Here is a 20389-nt window from a genome sequence, read left to right as displayed (position 1 = left end):
TCTCTCTGCAGATCTTAGAGCCTGTGTCTTCCCTTCTTGTCAGCATTTCCATGAACCATTATTAAGCCAACCCAAGTATCGCACCAGCTGTCCTGAGAGAACCACAACCGGGCATTAGCGTTAGAGTCTGCTCCTGGGCTGCATGGCCTTCTCTGTGCAGGCTGGGGCTGCTTCTGCAGTCACCCCCTCTGTCTGACAAGCTGTATTTAGCTATGGGGGGACAGGCAGCCGGTGGGGTTTCCAAACTGAACCTTGCAGTACTTGATTCAAATAACTAAAGTACTGTTTTGAGTGCTACTTTTCCTGTAATTTTTCATCTCATGTTGGTGAGTAAAGACCACTCTTCTCCAAACCAAGGGGTGGTTTTGCTGCCGCATTGCCATGCATGAGCAGCCAGCCCACCCAGGGAGGCCTCAGAGCAGGATCTGGTGGTGGCCTTGAAGCTGTGCAGCCCTTCCCCAGGGGATGGTGCCACAGGTGCTCTGTGCTTTCGCGGTGGGGGTAGATTCAGAACCCGGTGGTGGGAATCCAGATAGCACGGCATGGTTTCCAGCCACCCCGCAGAGCTTTCTTTATCCCCTAACCCTGTAGTGATACAGTTCTCCCTTTCTGCGGCTCATATCTATAGATGAACAGATATATAATTGTGTGTGTGTGTGTGTGTGTGTGTGTGTATACATGCTTTTTTTTTTTTTAATCTGTGAAGAGAACCAGTTGAAAGCGATTAAGTTTAACCCTGTTCCTTTGGTTCTCAGGAACCTTGGATGAGCTCCCAGTGTTTGAGCCTGAGTCTGTGTGGGGCAGGGGAGAAGGGGAAGGCAGGTCAGCTACTAAAAATCTCTTGGAGTTGTACGCAAGATGCCACGTTGGTGCCCGCGTCCTTCTGGGGACAGGATCCTTCTCTTGTATCACATCTTCAAAGAAGTTTCTCACCCATAAAAGCTGACCCTGAGCTCTTGACAGGCTCTTGGTCCCTCCTTCCCTTTCTCCCCTCCCCCCTTCTTCTCCCCTGTCCTATGTGCTGAGCTTGGCCTTCCACGTTCCATTCTCTGAGCCAGGGCAGTGACAAGCAGGCGAAGCTAATCAAGTTTGTCCTCCAGCTTACCTGTCCTAAGGCCACCAATGGTAGAGTCCCCCATCATCCCAGTCAAATGTCAGAAAAGCCAAAATTGAGCTGCATTAAAGACGAGGAGCTGACGAGGAGTGGTGACTCATGGCTGTAATCCTAACACTTTGGGAAGCTGAGGTGGGTGGGTCACTTGAAGCCAGGAGTTCAAAACCAGCCTGGCCAACATGGTGAAACCCCTTCTCTACTAAAAATAAAAAATTAGCTGGGTGTGGTGGTGCATGCTTGTAATCCCAGCTGTTTGGGAGGCTGAGGCATAGGAATCACTTGAACCCAGGAGGCGGAGGTTGTAGCGAGCCAAAGCAAGAGTCTAGACAGACAGACAGACAGACACAGACAGACAGACAGATAGATAGAGAGTGGGGAAATACGGAATGTCCAAGCCAACATTCCTTAATTACAGAAGAGAGAGAATCCTGAGGTGCTCACGTGGAGAAACACTGGCCCCCTGTTTGCTTCTGATTTTAACCCTGTGATTGCCGTGTCTCCTGTAACACAGTGCAGAGGAACACCTCCTCTAAAGTGTGATTTCCCAGATGGATGGGCCCTGTTGGGCAGGCTGTCACAACTGGGTGGGGTGGCCTGGTAAGGTCTAGCTTAGTAGGGGTAAAGGGCAGCCACCATTTCTACACCTGAGCACATACCTCCATGAAAGCCAGGGGCTAATGTCCCAGACCCAGGCCATCTGTCCACTTACCCCTGTGTGGGCAGCCCTCGGCCTGCTAGCCCATGCAGCCTCGGGGCAGATCTGTGGCTGTTAAAAAACAAAAGGCATTGCCTTTGGCTTTGTGGTTGCACCTTGGTACCACTTCCTGGTCATTTTCCTGTCAGCACCGCTCCTGCCTGAACCAAGAGCAGGGGAGGCCTGACTACCATTTCATTCCTTCCTTTTTGGAACTTGCTTAGGCTGCCTGTGTGAGCAGCCCTGGAGGATGGGCTTCTCAAAGCTTTTCTCCAAAAATGTGCATCATCGGTGCTGAGCATGGATACCTCTGTCAGCAGCAAAACTGTTCAGCTGGGTTCAAGCATAGGTCAGTGGCATTCCTTAGGTTCTGTTTTAAAACAGCAGTCATATGAACACATTTACTACTGCAAAATTGAGTCCCTGTGATTCATAGTTTTCGGGGCCTAAGGGTAGAGGGTTGTGGCCCTGTAGGAGGCTGGCAGCTGCATCTGTAAGGCCGAAAGCTTGGCGGGGGTGGAGTGATGGCTGCCAGTGGCTTCTTAGTACTGCTGGGTTGGCCAGCAGTGAGTAACTGACCCAACACCTTCTGTCTTAAGCATTCAGGTAGAACTGGAAGCCGAGGCGGAAAAGATGCGGGTGTCCCAGCAAGAATTCCTTTCTGTTGATGAATCTGTTTACACTCCAGACTCTGATGTGGCCGCACCACAGATCAACAGGAACCTCATCCAGAAGGCTGGTTACCTTAATCTCAGAAAGTGAGAATGCCACCATCTGCCTCTTTTTCTGAAATCAGTTTTCCCTAAGAAGTGGCTGAAAAGCAATCTTACATGCCCCATTAAAGTAGGAGGGAGGTGGGCGGGTGAGACTGGGAAGAACTCCCATCACAGCAGCCCTCCCACTTGCAACATAGGAAACCTCTGGGGCCCAGGCGCTAAGAGATGGGGCTGGAAGGAGTCCTCTAAGAGCCCGGTGCTGCAGACTGCAGGACACTGGCCCACCCTTGCCTGTGGTCACTGTGGCCATGTGCAAACAGGCCACTCTTAACTGTTGCCGTCCTGGACCACTGACATTTTTTATCCCGTCATGCCACTTCCCCCACACCAGCTGGCAGGTGAGAGCCATGTGCTGGAGACGTACCCGCGAGCCAGAGGCAGGGTCAGGAGGCTTTTTGAGTCAGTTCGATGCATACTGATTGGGTCACACATTTACCACTCAGGTCTTTAAGTGTCCATTTTGAATGGAAGGGATGATCAGGTTTAAGTGCTTCTGTGAGCACAAAGGATGTTGTCATGGTGTGGTGTGAAAAGCACTGACTTTGGAATCAGCCCAGCTGGGCTGAGCCTTGATCTCTTCATCTGTAAAATGCAGCTGATAACCGCACCTGCTTTATGAAGTTAGATTGAATGTGTTCATCCCTCCCAGGCAGTGAGCACTCAGATGTCAGCCACTGCCATTTGGGGAAATTACTGGGACAGGAAAATTTGGACATAGTTGCTACTCCGTAAATACTGAGCCAAGTAAATGTATTTGAAAACCCCCAGTGGAGGGTCCATAGAGAGGAACTGCCAGCTGTTAGCAGGCTGGAGCACCTCTAAGGTCTGTGAACTTGCAGCGATCACAAGCTAAATGTCCCCTGTAGTTCTGCAGGTGTACAAAACCCACTGGGTTCTGTTGTTATTTGCCAGGAACTAGATTTTCCTTTTGTAAGCAGCTCACAAAACAAGAAGGACCTTCAGTTAAAGCAAATCTGTTGAGAGCCTCCTAGGACGGGTGGGTGCTGTGGGCTAAGGCAACCCTGAGTAGATTCAGAGCAGCTCAGCTCCAGGTCTCAGAGAAATGATTCTCCAGGTGTTCAGTTCTTAATGGTGGCGGACTCATTCTAGTTCCATCTCCTGGTTTAGTAGTCAGCGTGTGGCTGCAGTGCGGGCAGTCGGCCCTGGGACTGGTATCTCCCTTGGAAGCAGAGCCCATGATCTCCCAGATCATTCCAGCTAAATTGTACCCTTCTGCTGCTCTTTCCACTTGAATGGGCAGTTTTGCTTTAATGATATAAAGAAACACATTATTTCTAAAATGCCACCAGTACCCATAACGAGGTAGCAAGACTTAGAGGTGCAGCTGGTGCTTTCTGGTACTAATGGGCTTTTTAAAACACAACTCACAGCAAAACAGGGCTGGTCACTACCACCTGGGAGAGGCTTTATTTCTTCACCCAAGGCGGGAATCTGATGTGTCAGCCCAGGGGAGCCGTGGCTGGAGGTTTGATCCAGGACCTGGACAACTGCTCAGTAATGGCCGTGGATTGCGAAGACCGGCGCTACTGCTTCCAGATCACCACACCCAATGGAAAATCGTATGTCTCACGCGTTTTATTTGGGAGGAGAACGAGTATAGTGGTTTCACCCGTGCCAGGGGCCTCCTAATTCATTCCTACGTGCCAGCCCTCTGTGAAAGAGGCCCCAATCTGGGTATTACTTACCTTTCAGGAGGATGATTTTCTGCTCTCTTTAAACAAGCCCACGTGACCCATAAGGGATCCAGCCTGCCTTATCCCATATGGAGATAAGTGAGGGTTTGTCTGTAGCTTTGGAGATGACCTACATGTGTGAGACAGCAACAGAAGTTGTCCGTGTTAGCACAGATTCTGAGAGGGGAGGGTAACTGTATTTTGGTAAGGATGACCTTCCTGAGGCCATTTTTCCAGCAGAAGCGGGAGTTGTGAGAAGTGCACCCCGCTGCAGCAGTATCGGCGGCTGCCATGCTGTTCCCACATGCCCTGTGTACCTGAGGGGCCCCAAAGAGGTGGTACTTGAACAATCCACAGCCTGTGGTCATTCACAGTAGATCCCGTCCCAGTGGGATCCCCTCTCAGAGCGGTGGTTTTTAAACTGCTTCAGGGAGTTCGGAGTCCCATGGAGGGGCTTCAGGGTTCACCTGCCTAGGGAGAGGAGTGGCCCTGCCCGTCATCAGAGCTGCTCTTCTTGCATTGCATTCTATTAAGATTTGACCTGAACCGCAGGGGGGCGCGGTGGGGACGGCGTTGGGATGATGTCTCTCCTTCCAGCTTGGCAGAGCAGCTTTAGACCTCATCCTTCCTGCTTTGGTGATGGGAATGGAGATTCCTGGATGCTCATCATGGTCCTTTACAGTTACCTCCTCTGGGCCTCACTTTCCTCAGATAGAAAATAGAGATAAGATCTATGTTACCCCATCTGCCACAGATGAGAGGAACAAGGGAACCGGCAGATGTGGAGTCTCTTTAAAGAGGTGAAGCCTCGGCCGGGCGCGGTGGCTCACGCCTGGAATCCCAGCACTTTGGGAGGCTGAGGCAGGGGATCACCTGAGCTCGGGAGTTTGAGATCAGCATGACCAGATGTGGAGAAACCCCGTCTCGACTGGAAATAGAAAATTGGCTGGGCGCATTAGTGGTGATGGGCGCCTGTAATCTCAGCTACTTGGGAGGCTGAGGCAGGAGAATCGCTTGAACCCAGGAGGCGGAGGTTGCGGTGAGCCAAGATCACACCATTGCACTCCAGCCTGGGCAACGAGAGCGAAAGTCCGTCTCAAAAAAAAAAAAAAAAAAATAGAGTTAAAGCCTCCACAAAGGTAGGGCAGTATTACTGTTACCTTATTCCCGGGCCTCCATACGCAGACTTTTCAGTTCTGGGAAAGGAGTGAATGGGCTGCCAAGTCCTTCTTTGGGCATGGTGGAGGAGTGGCTGGGCTTGGAGTCCTGGTCATCTTGTATCATTAGAGGAGGTCGACAGATGAATCTCACTGTAGAATCAAAGACTTGGGCCAGAAGATCTGAGTCCCACCTTCTCATTTCATAGAAGAACATGCTGAGGCCCAGGGAAAGGGCCATGTTTGTCCAAGATCACATAGTGAATCAGGGAGAGCCAGATCTGCAAGCCCGTTTTCTTTTTTCTTTTTCTTTTTTTTTTTGAGATAGGGTCTTGCCCTGTCACCCAGGCTGGGGTGCAGTGGCACAGTCACCGCTCACTGCAGCCTCAACCTCCCGGGCTCAATCAGTCCTCCCACTTCAGCCTCCCTAGTAGCTAGGACTAGAGGCACACACCACCATGCCCAGCTAATTTTTGTATTTTTTGTAGAGAGGGGGTTTCACCATGTTGCCCAGGCTGGTCTCAAATTCCTTGGCTCAAGCCATCCTCCTGCCTCGCCCTCCCAAAGTGCTGGGACTGCAGGCGTGAGCCACTACGCCTGGCCCTGGAACCCCGTTTTCTTTCCCTCTCATCATGCCTTTGTGGCCCGTTTCCTCCCACACCCCAGCTAAGTTCAGTTTATGTAGAATAATCCCCAGTCACTGAGATCGGGGAAGTACTTAATTACTTAGATGCTTTTGTTTCAGGGGAATAATCCTCCAGGCTGAGAGCAGAAAGGAAAATGAAGAGGTAAAGATTTTGTTTGTCGTCCTTCTTTCCTAGTGTGGTGGGTGACTTTGGGATTCAGTATTCTTTTTTAATGTCCTCTACAGTGGATATGTGCAATAAACAACATCTCCAGACAGATCTACCTGACCGACAACCCTGAGGTAATTAACAGTCGCGTGCATCTCAGCCCTTTTCTCAACCTGGAAGGTAAGCATCCACCTCCTGGGACTGAGCGTGTCTTCCTGTGGATTTTTAGGCAGTCGCGATCAAGTTGAATCAGACCGCTCTGCAAGCAGTGACTCCCATTACAAGTTTTGGAAAAAAACAAGAAAGCTCATGCCCCAGGTAACTAAAGGACAAAGGAAAACTTGCTTTTGTGGAGCCAAATTATGGATTAGGAATATGAAATGAGTTGTTGCTTAATCCACACAAACCAAGGCATGTGTTTCAGCCTGTTTAACAGAAGCAGTAACGCTGGCTGGGAAAGGTTAAACATCTGCCCATGTTCACACCATGTGTGAGTGGTAGAGCTAGGAGTCAAGCCTGTCTGATGTCAGCAGCCCCTGTCCCTTCCACTGGGCCGTGCTGCTGCAGTCCAAGCAAACAGGACATGCACGGAGGGGCCTGCTAGTCAGGAGTTCTCCCCACATTTTCTATCAGTGTCAACAAAGTAACTGAACGAAAGCAAAAATTTTTTTAAAAAGGAAAAAAAATCACCTTTTATATATCCATATTAATGCCCATAAGTCTGCACATACGGTGATAGTTTTATACATACATTTATTTTGTATTTGCACATACTTTAACTATTTCTACACTTTTCAGAATTGTTCCTTTTAGTAACTACACCCTATTCCATCATTTATTTATTTACTTATTTATTTATTTTTAAATTTTTTTGAGATGGAGTCTCACTCTGTCACCTAGGCTGGAGTGCAGTGGCGTAATCCCGGCTCACTGCAACCACCACTTCCCGGGTTCAGGTGATTCTCCTGCCTCATCCTCCCGAGTAGCTGGGATTACAGGTGCCCGCGACCACACCTGGCTAATTTTTGTCTTTTTAGTAGAGATGAGGTTTCACTGTGTTAGCCAGGCTGGTCTTGAACTCCTGACCTCAAGTGATCCACCCGCCTCGGCCTCCCAAAGTGCTGGGATTATAGGCATGAGCCACTGGCCTGGCCCATTCCACCATTTATTAACCATTGATTCTTTAGGTTATCTCCCTGGCGTTTACTGTTATCATCATTTAGAGCAAACATTTTCATGCATACAGCTTTCCTCATTTTGAATTCTGCTTTAGAATTTATTCCAGGAATCCTACCCTTTGTCTTAATGGGAGTTTCCATCTGGTTAAATGGTAGAGGGCTGTATTTTCATACTAATGAAAGCCTGGCATTAAAGGGTAAATTAAAATTATGACTATATTTAGTGTTCGTCTTTTAGTGGCATGGTAGAAAGAACCCCATTACATTTTTTACAAATATCTAATGACCCCAGAAGGAAGTCATTAAAAACTCAGGGTTAAGTAACTTCCCAGGATCTGTGCAGTGTGGAGCCAGTGTTCACACGCTGGGCACTGACTGGGTGCCTGAGAAGGAATGGGAGAAGGTAAGGCCAGAAAATAGGTTTGAGTCTAACTGGAAAGACCTGGGTGCCCTGCTTAGGAGTTACAGGCAGTGGAACAAAACGGAAGGTTTTGGGAAAATGGGCAATGGTCAGAACCAGGGTTAGGAAGACTGTTCTGCACCTGGGTAGGATAAATTGGATACAGGTTGTCGGAAGAAGGGGAGCGTGCAAGACCCAGTAGGATGTTGATGTAGTAGTAGCTGTGAAGCAGAACATGAGAACTTAAACAAGTGTTTTAAAAAAAGAGGAGGAAGAGGCAACAAGTCCGAGAAATATTTCAGCACCATAACTTAAGGATTTAACGGTTTATACAAGTAGCATGCTTTATGAAATGGAACTCTAAGGAAGGCACTATATGAAAGGAAGTGGAACTAAAGATCCATCCAGTCAGTGAGGGTTAATCCTGTAGCCTTCTCCTGGGTAAATGTATGTCTTCGCTTTGTAAAGTTACAAAAATGTTTGATATGCACAGTGGAGGGAATACCAGACCTGCAGTTGAGAGACATGGGTTCTAATGATAGCTCTGCCTTGTGTCATACACAGCTAGATGTCCCTGAGTAAGTCAGTAAACGCTCTGGGCCTTTGTCTTCTCAGCCTTGTAACATACAAGGAACTAGCTGGCCTCCTAGGACCCTTCTAGCTCTGATATGCCATCTCTCAAGGGTGTTGATGGATAGTTTAGGAGGGTTTGCAATTAGAAGGTGTGATAGGTTTCCTAAAAAGACAATTTGCAGCCCATATTTAATTATTCAGTAACTGATTTTTTTCTCCCCTATTCTAGAATAAGCAAATCATATTCTTAGACCAAAAGGATCCCACAGAAGGGACACAGAAGACTCCCTGGGGGAAAACAAATGACTCTAGCCAGCCAGCTGAATTAGCCCAGTGATTGGATGGGGGACAGATGTGGCTGCCAGATGGCCCCAGAGCTGTGGGGAGAGGGCTGCTATCTCTCTTAGGGTCATCCCACTAAGAATAAAGCAATGTTTTGATGACAGTGGGGGGAAAGAAGCAGAGAAATTGTGTTCTTGGGAACAAACTGCCATTTACTTCTAAGCAAGTATCATATGTAGACTTCCCTCATTCTGCAGTTACTATATATCTACTGTTCATTCATTTATCCAGCTACTCAACAAATATTTGAGTATCTACTATTTGCCCAGGCCTTGCCTAGGTAAGGAAACATAGAGATTACTGGGGAGAACAGGCAAAAGGTAAGCACTGCGACGTTAAGGAGATGAGGTGCTATCATGGAGGGTGAAGAGGAGACCTGTGCAGGGCCTGGCTGTGAAGATAATATTCAAGCTACAAAGTAAAAGACAAGATGCGGCTACTCTTGCAAAGAGCCAGAGGTAGTGTATTCTTGGTAGCAATTGTGGAGGTAACAGGATAGAGAAGAGCTTAGTATATCTGAGGAACTGAAAGGAGGCAGTGTAACGGGACAGTGCAGGCAGAGGGAGATCATGGGGCATGATGGGGGGGGGGGGGGAGGGTGGCAGGGACTGATGATGAAGGAAGCATGCAGGGAGCTGTGGAAGGGCTCTGAGAGCTGTGTGTTTGTGATGGAGATGGAGATACCCACTCTCCATTTTCCAAAGTTAGCTCTGGCTGCTCTGGAGAACACAGAACAGAGCAAGTCAGTAGCCAGTGAGGAGGCATCCTAGCAGCCCAGGATTAGATGATGGTGGTTTAGACCAGGATCACGGCAGAGATGAAAAGTAGATGGATGTGGACTTAGTCTGGAGGTAAAACCTATGGGACTTGATAGATAAGCGTAAACAGAAAAGGACAGATCAAAGGATGACTCCAGTTGGAGCTGAACACCTGGGCAGATGGTGTTTCTTAAAGAGACGAAGAGTTCAGTTTTGGACATGTTAAGCATGAGAGGCCTATGAAACATCCCATATGAGTTATCAAGCAGTCAACAGATGATACAGGTGTGGAGTGCAAAGAAAACGTCTGGGCTGGGTGTATGAATCGGGGACTCCCAGCACTGAACAGCAGTGGATGAGGTCCTCTATGGGAGAGAGGAGAGGGAGGGGAAAGCAGAGCCTGCAACCGAATCCTAAAGAACTCCAGCAGTTAGGGGAGAAAAGGAGCCTGCAAAAGACATTGAGAAGGAACATCAAGAAAGGTAGGAGGAAACTCTATAAATTAATGTGGCACCAGCAGAAACCAAGAGAGAAGAGTTCAAGGAGAGATCAGCTGTGTTAGATGCTTTAAGTCAATTATGATGACTGCAAAGTGTCCATTAGAGCTGGTGACATGGAGATCACAGGTGAAAGTTAACATCATGTCACTCTTATGTTCAGAGTCTTTGGTGGCTCCCTATGCTGTTGTGTCAAGCTCAGACCCCACCTGATGGTATAAGGGCCCTCTACAACCTGGCCCCATCCTATCTGGATTGTTACCTCCCCACTTTGACTCTCTGGGGAGCCAAAATCTTGGACTCACTTTCTCCCCTTGAAGCTTCTACTCATAGCTTTCTCCAGTGCTTACTACTTATTATATCACAGCCCTCTCTTAAAGACAGGATCAAACAGCAGATGTGACTCTCCCATTTAGGGTTACTGAGGCAATATGACATCCTGGGGATGCACTCTCCTGGCAGTAAGGAGACCGTTTTTAATCTGGCTTGCCCACCAGGTAACTGAGTGCCTTCAAAACTGCTCAATTTCTCCAGAGGCCTCAGTTTCCTTTTCTGTGAACAATGGAGGTCAGACGAAGTGGTCTCCAAGGGCTTGCCTTGCAGTGACCATCTACAAGTCTATGTACAGTGTTTCAATCCACATTCCAGTAAGTATGATCATTTGTCAAATACCTGTTGTAAAGTAGTTTGATATACTACATTCAGTTATTGACATGTTTGAGAAATAGGAAAATATTGACATATCCAATGAACAGAAAGATCACTGAGAGCTTTTTATGGTCCAGGCAATGAAAGAAATCAAAATACATTGATACTCTTTGCCCTTCAAAGGAGTTTATAGTCTGGCTGGGGAGAAAAGATTTTTTAAACGTTGAAAAGTTAAATTACAGTATTCTGAGACTGGAGGAGAACATGTTGGTGCCTGATTAATCTCTCTGCAGAGAGCACAGTATTTGATGGGCCACGATATCAGCAATGAGTGTGGGCATAGTGTGAAGCTCAGGAGGCACACAGGGCTGCAAGACTGTGCCTGTAACTTAGAAGAATCAGAGGAAGGAGGCGGGGTGCAGGCTGGCCTAGTGGATGGATGAGGAAGAATTTGAGCTGGGTTGGGAGAGTTGGGTGAGCAGCAGAATTGGGATGAAGATGGAAATAAGGAAAAGCATATGGTATGTGTGGTACAGCTCTCATAGAGGGTGCATTAAAGGAGTGGAAATGGAGGCTTTTGGGAGGTTAGAGCCAGATGGTGATTAAATGCCAAGCCAGGACCTTTAGTCCATTTGGCTAACATTTTTGAGTGCCTACTATGTGGTAAGAATACATATTACTTAGTTATAGCATAGGCCCTCCAAAACCTGCCTCACAGAGAAGGATACAAACAGAAAATTAGTAGCACAGTGCAGGATGCTGTGCAGCAGAGAGAACTGCAGGAAATGGGGCAGTCTGAGGGTTTTTAGCCAAGGATATGAAGGAAGTTTGAAGACGGTTTATTTGTAGAATGGGTTAAGGGATTGAGTTAAATCTTTTCCCCTTGTATTTTCATTCATAAAAGTTACCTCAGCCTTCAACAAGTATTCACTTGATTATAAAAGCGTAAGGTTAAGGGAACTGATTTTGTCCCCTTCAGCCAGAACCTGAAAAATTCAGAGATGGAAAATGAAAATGACAAGATTGTTCCCAAAGCAACAGCCAGTCTACCTAAGGCAGAGGAGCTGATAGCGCCTGGAACGCCGATTCAATTCGATATTGTGCTTCCTGCTACAGAATTCCTTGATCAGAACAGAGGGAGCAGGTATGGACTGAGAGAGGTTATCTCTGGGAGAACTGAAAGTAAATTTGAGGTCTCTTGTGTCCCCCTCCACCACCAAAGACTGTTGCCATTCTGACTTCCAGTTCAAGTGCTAAGTGCCCTTCTAGCTGCTGCTGTCGTGTTTGTTCAACTCTGGCTATTCCCCTAGGCGTACCAACCCTTTTGGTGAAACTGAGGATGAGTCATTTCCAGAAGCAGAAGGTAAGTGACTTGTTTGGCGTCCTTATTCTTTGCCCTGCACAAAATGACGAGGGGCGTCGAAATAAGATGTGAAGTCATGTTTTAGAGAGCTACGGTTAGGAACATGAATTGAAGATTTGTTCTTTCTGAAAGTTTAGTAAGATATCGGCAATGGAGGCAAGTCTTCGATAAAAACTGAAGGGCAGCTGAAAGACCCTGTACAGCTGTTTCACTGTTAGCCACAGCCTTTTTGTAGCATAGCACAGAAATGCGAGATCTGAATCTGTTACCACATTCAAATGCAGGCTTGGTGAATTGGAAATATGCTATTTCGTTTTAGAAAACCAAAAGCACAAATAACTTGTTCTTGAATTTGAAGATGACACAAATGAATGATATTTAGGTCTTTCAAATTCAAATGTTTGGTTTTTTACATTCTTATAATGTACTTAAGAACATATTTGATGGCTGGCGCGCTGGCTCACGCCTATAATCCCAGCACTTTTGGAGGCCGAGGCGGGTGGATCACCTGAGCTTAGAGGAGTTCAAGACCAGCATGGGCAACACAGTGAGACCCCATCTCTACAAAAAAAAAAATACAAAAATTAGCCAGGTGTGGTGATGGGCGCCTGTAATCCTATCTACTCAGGAGGCTGAGATGTCAGAATCACTTGAACCTGGGAGGCGGAGGTTGCAGTGAGCTGAAATCACGCGATTGCACTCCAGCCTGGGCTACAGAGTGAGACCGTCTCAAAAAAGAAAAGAAAAACCTTCTTTGATCTTCTAGTTATGGTCGCTGAGAGTCAGTTTTGTCAAGTTATGCGCCACTCTCAGCAGCCAGTTCTACTTCCATTAGGCTATGAAACATTGTCACTGCCTTTCAGTAATAGGCATGAAGTATGAATTGCATGAGACCCAACATGAGATCTTATATCCTGCAAATGACTTTTCCTTTCTAAGAGGACTTTATCAGTGGGCCAAAGTAATGAATCTTCTATTGTTTAGACAACGCACTCTTTCAGAGAAAAGGTACACTGTAGTCACCTAGTTTCAGCATTAGAAGGATGTTCATCTGGTACCACCATCATCTCATTTTATAGATGAAGAAAAGCCTTTCTAATCTAATGAAGTAGTTCCGAACAAACTGACAAAATGTAGACAATGGAAGAGGCAGAGCTTTGGCAATATTGGGCTTATAAAAGCGATATTGAGAAATTTTGGTAGAAGCTCCTCCACAGAAAGCAGGCAAAACCAGCACATCTGACACTGGTGTGCAGATCAACAGCAGCAGGAAGTAAATGAGATCTTGAGTGGAAAATGCTGTCTTGCAGATTCTCTTTTGCAGCAGATGTTTATAGTTCGGTTTTTGGGATCAATGGCAGTTAAAACAGACAGCACTACTGAAGTGATTTATGAAGCAATGAGACAAGTATTGGCTGCTCGCGCTATTCACAACATCTTCCGCATGACAGAATCCCATCTGATGGTCACCAGTCAATCTTTGAGGTACATTCAGTTTTATTTTCACACTTTCTTACGGCTTCAGCTAACCCTTTTAAGGCTAATTCACCCATCTGAAATGTTAGTGTTGGAATGAAGAGACTACTCTTGCTTTTGCCCCCACTATTTTTTACATAAGACAGCCTAGAAAGTGCTCCCTTAGAGACAAGAACTGGTATCTTTAAAAATTCAGTGGTGAGTGAATACTGTTGTTCACCAAGATGCTATCACACTAGATTTATTCTCTATATGTCAGAGCTTGAAAATGGAAAGTTTTTTTTTCTGAGAGTACTATTTATAAAAATAATGGGGAAAAAAACTAAAAAATCTGCCAAATCTGCCTAAATAACTTGGCCATCACAGAGAGAGCAGGCCATATTAACTACATGATTTAGGGTTTCAGGTAATATGATCTGGGTTTCAGATATGACCAAAGTCCTGGTTATGAACCTGGGCATATGATACGGTAGCCAGAGGTAGCATCTGCATCATAACTAGCCTGAACTGAGATGTGTTTTCAGTGTTAAATACATACCAAATTTCTAAGATTTAGAATGTAAAACATCTAATTTTTTAGGTTAATCACGTGTCTGGTAATATTTTAGATATACTGGATTAAGTAAAATTAATTTCATGTGTTACTTTTCACTTAATGTGGCTGCTGGGAAAACTTCAATGACGTATAAGGCTTCCATTACATTTCTGAGGGACAGCACTGCTTTAGAGCCAGAATGTCTCAGTTTATTCCTGGCTTCAGCATTTCTTAGTTATGTGACCTTAAGCAAGTTTTTGAGCCTCTGTACCTCAGTTTTTTCAGCTGTAAAATGAAAATAACTATTCACACCCTCCACTGTTGTCATGAGAAATAAATGTCATGAGGAATAAATGTGCTAATATATGTAAAACATTTACAATTCAGTGGCCCATTAAAAGTACTCAATGAACGTTAGCTTCAAAAAAGGTAACTAGGACTATAGCAAAAATCAGGATATAGCTTCTTCCATTCATTAAGCCCATTCTTTTCATTTATTATGAACCTTATCTGAGAATTAAGTTCTTACTAATAAAACCTTATATTTATTTAAAGTTTTTCTTTCAGTATGTCCTGGACCTTTTACAGAAATGGGCTCATGGTTGTTAATAATCCTAATGGTCCTGGAATAATTTCCACCAAAAAGATCAAAGGAAAATATATGTAAAAGTACTGTGAAAAACCACAGCACATCAAAATGAAAAGACAACCTACAGAATGGGAAAAAAGTATTCACAAATTCTATCTAATATGGATGTAGTACACAAAATGTACAAAGAACTCTTATAAAAACAGAAAGACAACCCAATTAAAAAATGGACCAAGGACTTGAAATAGACATTTCTCCAAAGATCATATACAAATGACCAATGAGCACATGAAAAGATGCTATGTGTTATTAAGGAAATGCAAAGCAAATCCACAATGAGATATGTCACTCCATATCAAGATGGCATGTGTGCACTCTGTCTCATAGATGTGTATATATATATTTATATATCTCATATATATTTAATGGAAAATAAGCGTTTACAAGGATGTGAAGAAACTGGAACCCATTGCTGGTGGGAATATAAAATGGTTCAGCTGCTGTGAAAAGATAGTTTGGCGGGCTCCTGGGTAGTTACCCAAAAGAATTAAATACAGTGTTCAAAAACTTATACGCAAATGCTCATAGCAGTCCTTTTCACGATACCCAAATAGTGGAAGTAATACAAATGCCCAACAGCAAATGAATGGATCAACAAAATGTGGTTGAGTTGAGCATTCCAAATCTGGAAATCTCAAATGTTCCAAAATCTGAAACTTTTTGAGTGCCAACTTGATGCTCAAAGGAGATGCTCATTGGAGCATTTTGGATTTTGAGATGCTCATCCTGGTAAATATAATGCAAGTATTCTAAAATCTGAAAAAAAAGCTGAAATCCAAAACAATTTCAGATACAGGATACTCCACTTGTATATACGTATGATGGAATATTATTTGGCCTTAAAAAGGAACAAAGGACTGATATGTGCTGCAACATGGATGAATGATGAAAACATTGTGCTAAGTGAAAGGAGCCAGATACAAAAGGCAACATACTATAGGGTTCTGTTTATATGAAATATCCAGAATAGGCAAATCTATAGAGACAGAAGACAGACTAGAGATTGCCAGAGGGTGAGAGGAGGAATGAGTAACTTCTTAATGGAGATGAAGTTTCCTCTGGGATGATAAAAATGTCCTAGGACTAGATAGTGGTAATGGCTGCACAAAGTTAGGAAGACACTAAACATCATTAATGATAAATCTGATGCTATGCATACGTCACCACAGTAAACATACCCCTGCAGTGGAATAGGTTCTGAGACCATTTAGAGGTCACACAGAAAATCAGAAGATTGAAAAAGAAAAATCAATTCCCAGACAAGATGCCTGAATAGGAACAGCTCCAGTCTGCAGCTCCCAGCGAGACCAACGCAGAAGGCAGGTGATTTCTGCATTTCCAACTGAGGTACCCAGCTTATCTCATTGGGACTGGTTAGACAGTGGGTACAACCTATGGATGGAGATTAAAAACACAGCATGTGAACTGTGTGAAGCATACACAAGTATCAGTAGCCAAATTGATCAGGTGGAAGAAAGGATACCAGAGATTGAAGATTAACTTAATGAAATAAAGTGTGAAGACAACATGAAAGAAAAAATAATGAAAATGAATGAACAAAGCCTCTGAAAAATACGGGACTATGTGAAAAGACCAAACCTACATTTGATTGGTGTACTTGAAAGTGACGGAGAATGGAACCAAGTTAGAAAAAACACTTCAGGATATTATCCAGGAGAACTTCCCCAACCTAGCAAAACAGGCCAACATTCAAATTCAGGAAATACAGAGAACACCACAAAGATATTCCTCGAGAAGAGCAATATCTGCAAGGCACATAATCGTCAGATTCACCAAGGTTGAAATGAAGAAAAAAATGTTAAGGGCAGCCAGAGAGAAAGGTCAGGTTACTCACAAAGGGAAACCCATCAGACTAACAGCAGATTTCTCTGCAGAAACCCTACAACCCAGAAAAGAGTGGGGGCACACATTTAACATTCTTAAAGAAAAGAATTTTTAACCCAGAATTTCATATCCAGCCAAACTAAGCTTCATAAGCGAAGGAGAAATAAAATCCTTTACAGACAAGCAAATGCTGAAGGATGTTGTCACCACCACACCTGCCTTACAAGAGCTCCTGAAGGAAGCACTAAATACGGAAAGGAAAAGCCAGTACCAGCCACTGCAAAAAAATACCAAAATGTAAAAACCGTTAGCACTATGAAGAAACTGCATCAACTAATAGGCAAAATAACCAGCTACCATCATAATGACAGGATCACATTCACACATAACAATATTAGCCTTAAATGTAAACAGGCTAAATGCCCCAATTAAAAGACACAGACTGGCACATTGGATAAAGAGTCAAGACCCATCAGTGTGCTGTATTCAGGAGACCCATCTCATGTGCAAAGACACACATAGGCTCAAAATAAAGGGAAGGAGGAAGATTTACCAAGCAAATGGAAAGCAAAAAAACAGAAGAAGAAAAAAAAGCAGGGGTTGCAATCCTAGTCTCTGATAAAACAGACTTGAAACCAACAAAGATCAAAAAAGACAAAGAAGGGCATTACATGTAGTAAGGGGATCAAAGCAACAAGAAGAGCTAACTATCCTAAATATATATATACACCCAATACAGGAGCACCCAGGTTCATAAAGCAAGTTCTTAGAGACCTACAAAGAGACTTAGACTCCCACACAATAACATTGGGAGACTTTTAACATCCCACTGTCAATATTAGATGTAAGACAGAAAATTAACAAGGATATTCAGGACTGAAACTCAGCTCTGGACCAAATGGACATAATACACATCTACAGAATGCTCCACCCCAAATCAACAGAACATACATTCTTCTCAGCACCACATCGCACTTATTCTAAAATTGGCCACATAATTGGAAGTAAAATACTACTCAGCAAATGCAAAAGAACAGAAATCACAACAAACTGTCTCTCAGACCACAGTGCAACCAAATTAGAACTCTAGAGTAAGAAAGTCATTCAAAACTGCACAACTACATGGAAACTGAACAACCTGCTCCTGAATGATTACTGGGTAAATAAATAATGAAATTCAGGCAAAAATAAATAAATTCTTTGAAACCAATGAGAACAAGGACACAACGTACCAGAATCTCTGGGACACAGCTAAAGCAGTGTTTAGAGGGAAATTTATAGCACTAAATGCCCACAGGATAAAGTGGGAAGGATCTAAAATCGACACCCTAACATCACAATTAAAAGAACTAGGTTGGGCACGGTGGCCCATGCCTGTAATCCCAACACTTTGGGAGGCCGAGGCAGGTGGATCACCTGAAGTCAGGAGTTCGAGACCAGCCTGGCCAACATGATGAAACCCGTCTCTACTAAAAATACAAAAAATTTGCTAGGTGTGGTGACAGGCGCCTGTAATCCCAGCTACTGGAGAGACTGGAGCAGGAGAATCGCTTGAACCCAGGGAGGTGGAGGTTGCAGTAAGCTGAGATCATGCCATTGCACTCCAGCCTGGGCAACAAGAGCAAAACTCCACCTCAAAAAAACTAGAGAAGCAAGAGCAAACAAATTCAAAAGCTAGCAGAAGACAAGAAATAACTAAGATCAGAGCAGAACTGAAGGAGATAAGAGACACGAAAAGCTCTTCAAAAATCAATGAATCCAGGAGCTGGTTTTTTTAAAAGATTAACAAAATTGATAGACCATTAACCAGACTAATAAAGAAGAAAAGAGAGAATCAAATAGACACAATAAAAAATGCTAAAGGGGATATCACCACTGATCCCAGAGAAATCAAACTACCAACAGAGAATACTATAAACACCTCTACACAAATAAACTAGAAAATCTAGAAGAAATGGATAAATTCCTGGACACATAACACCCTCCCAAGATTAAACCAGGAAGAAGTCGAATCCCTGAATAGACTGATAACAAGTTCTGAAACTGAGGCATTCATTAATAGCCTACCAACCAAAAAAACCCCAGGGCGAGACGGATTCACAGCCAAATTCTACCACAGTTACAAAGAGGAGCTGGTACCATTCCTTCTAAAAGTATTCCAAACAATAGAAAAAGAGGGACTCCTCCCTAACTCATTTTATGAAGCCAGCGTCATCCTGATACCAAAACCTGGCAGAGACACAACAACAAAAGAAAATTTCAGGGCAATATCCCTGATGAACATCAATGCGAAAATCCTCAATAAAATACCAGCAAACTGAATCCAGCAGCACATTAAAAAGCTTATCCACCATGATCAAGTCAGCTTCATCCCTGGGATGCAAGGCTGGTTCAACATGCGCAAATCAATAAATGTAATCCATCACATAAATAGAACCAATGACAAAAACCATGATTATCTCAACAGATGCTGAAAAGGCCTTTGATAAAATTCAGCACCCCTTCATGCTAAATACACTCAATAAACTAGGTATTGAGGGAATATATCTCAAAATAATAAGAGCTGTTTATGACATACCCACAGCCAGTATCATGGGCAAAAACTGGAAGTACTCCCTTTGAAAACTGGCATAAGACAAGGATGCCCTCTCTCAGCACTCCTACTCGACATAATATTGGAAGTTCTGGCCAGGGCAGTCAGGCAAGAGAAAGCAATAAAGGATATTCAAATTGGAAGGAGATAAGTAGATTATCTCTGTTTACAGATGACATGATTGTATATTTAGAAAACCCCATCATCTCAGCCCCAAAACTCCTTAAGCTGATAAGCAACTTCAGCAGTCTCAGGATACAAAATCACTGTGCAAAAATCACATGCATTCCTAGACACCAATGATACACAAACAGCCCAAATCATGAATGAACTCCCATTCACAATTGTTAACTAAGAGTATAAAATACCTAGGAATACAACTTACAACGGAAGTGAAGGACCTCTTCAAGGAGAACTACAAACCACTGCTCAACGAAATAAGAGAGGACACAAATGGAAAAACATGCCATGCTCACGGATAGGAAGAATCAATATTGTGAAAATGGCCATGCTGCCCAAAGTAACAGTGCTATTCCCATCAAGCTACCATTGTCTTTTTTAACAGAATTAGAATAAAACTACTTTAAATTTCATATGGAACCAAAAAAGAGCCCACATAGCCAAGACAATCCTAAGCAAAAAGAACAAAGCTGGAGGCATCATGCCGCCTGACTTCAAACTATACTACAAATCTACAGTAACCAAAACAGCATGGTACTGGTACCAAAACAGAGATATAGACCAATGGAACAGAACAGAGCCCTGAGAAATAACAACACACATCTACAACCATCTGATCTTGGAAAAACCTGACAAAAACAAGCAATGGGGAAAGGACTCCCTATTTAATAAATGATGTTGGGAAAATTGGCTAGCCATATGCAGAAAACTGAAACTGGACCCCTTCTTTAACACCTTATACAAGAATTAAGTCAAGATGGATTAAAGATTTAAATGTAAGACCTAAAAGTATAAAACCCTAGAAGAAAACCTAGGCAATACCATTCAGGACATAGGCATGGGCAAAGAGTTCATGACTAAAACACCAAAAGCAATGGCAACAAAAGCCAAAATTGATAAATGGGTTCTAATAATGGTTCTAACTAAAGAGCTTCTGCACAGCAAAAGAAACTATCATCAGAGTGAACAGGCAACCTACAGAATGGGAGAAAATTTTGCAATCTATCCATCTGACAGAGGGCTAATATCCATAATCTACAAAGAACTTAAAACACATTTACAAGAATAAACCCCATCAAAAGTGGGTGAAGGATATGAACAGACACTTTTCCAAAGAATACAT

The 20389-nt window shown here is 43.9% G+C and overlaps 1 protein-coding gene across 3 annotated transcripts in view; it reads left to right on the top strand.

Annotated features, from left to right (window-relative positions):
* The window catches only part of APPL2 (adaptor protein, phosphotyrosine interacting with PH domain and leucine zipper 2), a 65197-nt gene that overhangs the window by 36031 nt on the left and 8777 nt on the right, over positions 1-20389 (top strand). For all 3 annotated transcript variants that reach the window (XM_017895320.1, XM_017895317.1, XM_017895318.1), the window contains 8 exons: positions 2408-2566; positions 3976-4164; positions 6181-6223; positions 6307-6363; positions 6459-6547; positions 11605-11769; positions 11936-11988; positions 13299-13473. In XM_017895320.1, the coding sequence (XP_017750809.1) occupies positions 2408-2566; positions 3976-4164; positions 6181-6223; positions 6307-6363; positions 6459-6547; positions 11605-11769; positions 11936-11988; positions 13299-13473 (930 nt within the window). The remainder of the gene's footprint in view (positions 1-2407; positions 2567-3975; positions 4165-6180; positions 6224-6306; positions 6364-6458; positions 6548-11604; positions 11770-11935; positions 11989-13298; positions 13474-20389) is intronic.

Source organism: Rhinopithecus bieti, unplaced genomic scaffold (genome assembly GCF_001698545.2).
Source record: "Rhinopithecus bieti isolate Rb0 unplaced genomic scaffold, ASM169854v2 scaffold_24306, whole genome shotgun sequence".
Taxonomy (NCBI): Eukaryota; Metazoa; Chordata; class Mammalia; order Primates; family Cercopithecidae; genus Rhinopithecus; species Rhinopithecus bieti.
The sequence above is the reverse complement of the archived record's forward strand: the minus strand, read 5'-3'. Positions and strand labels throughout refer to the sequence as shown.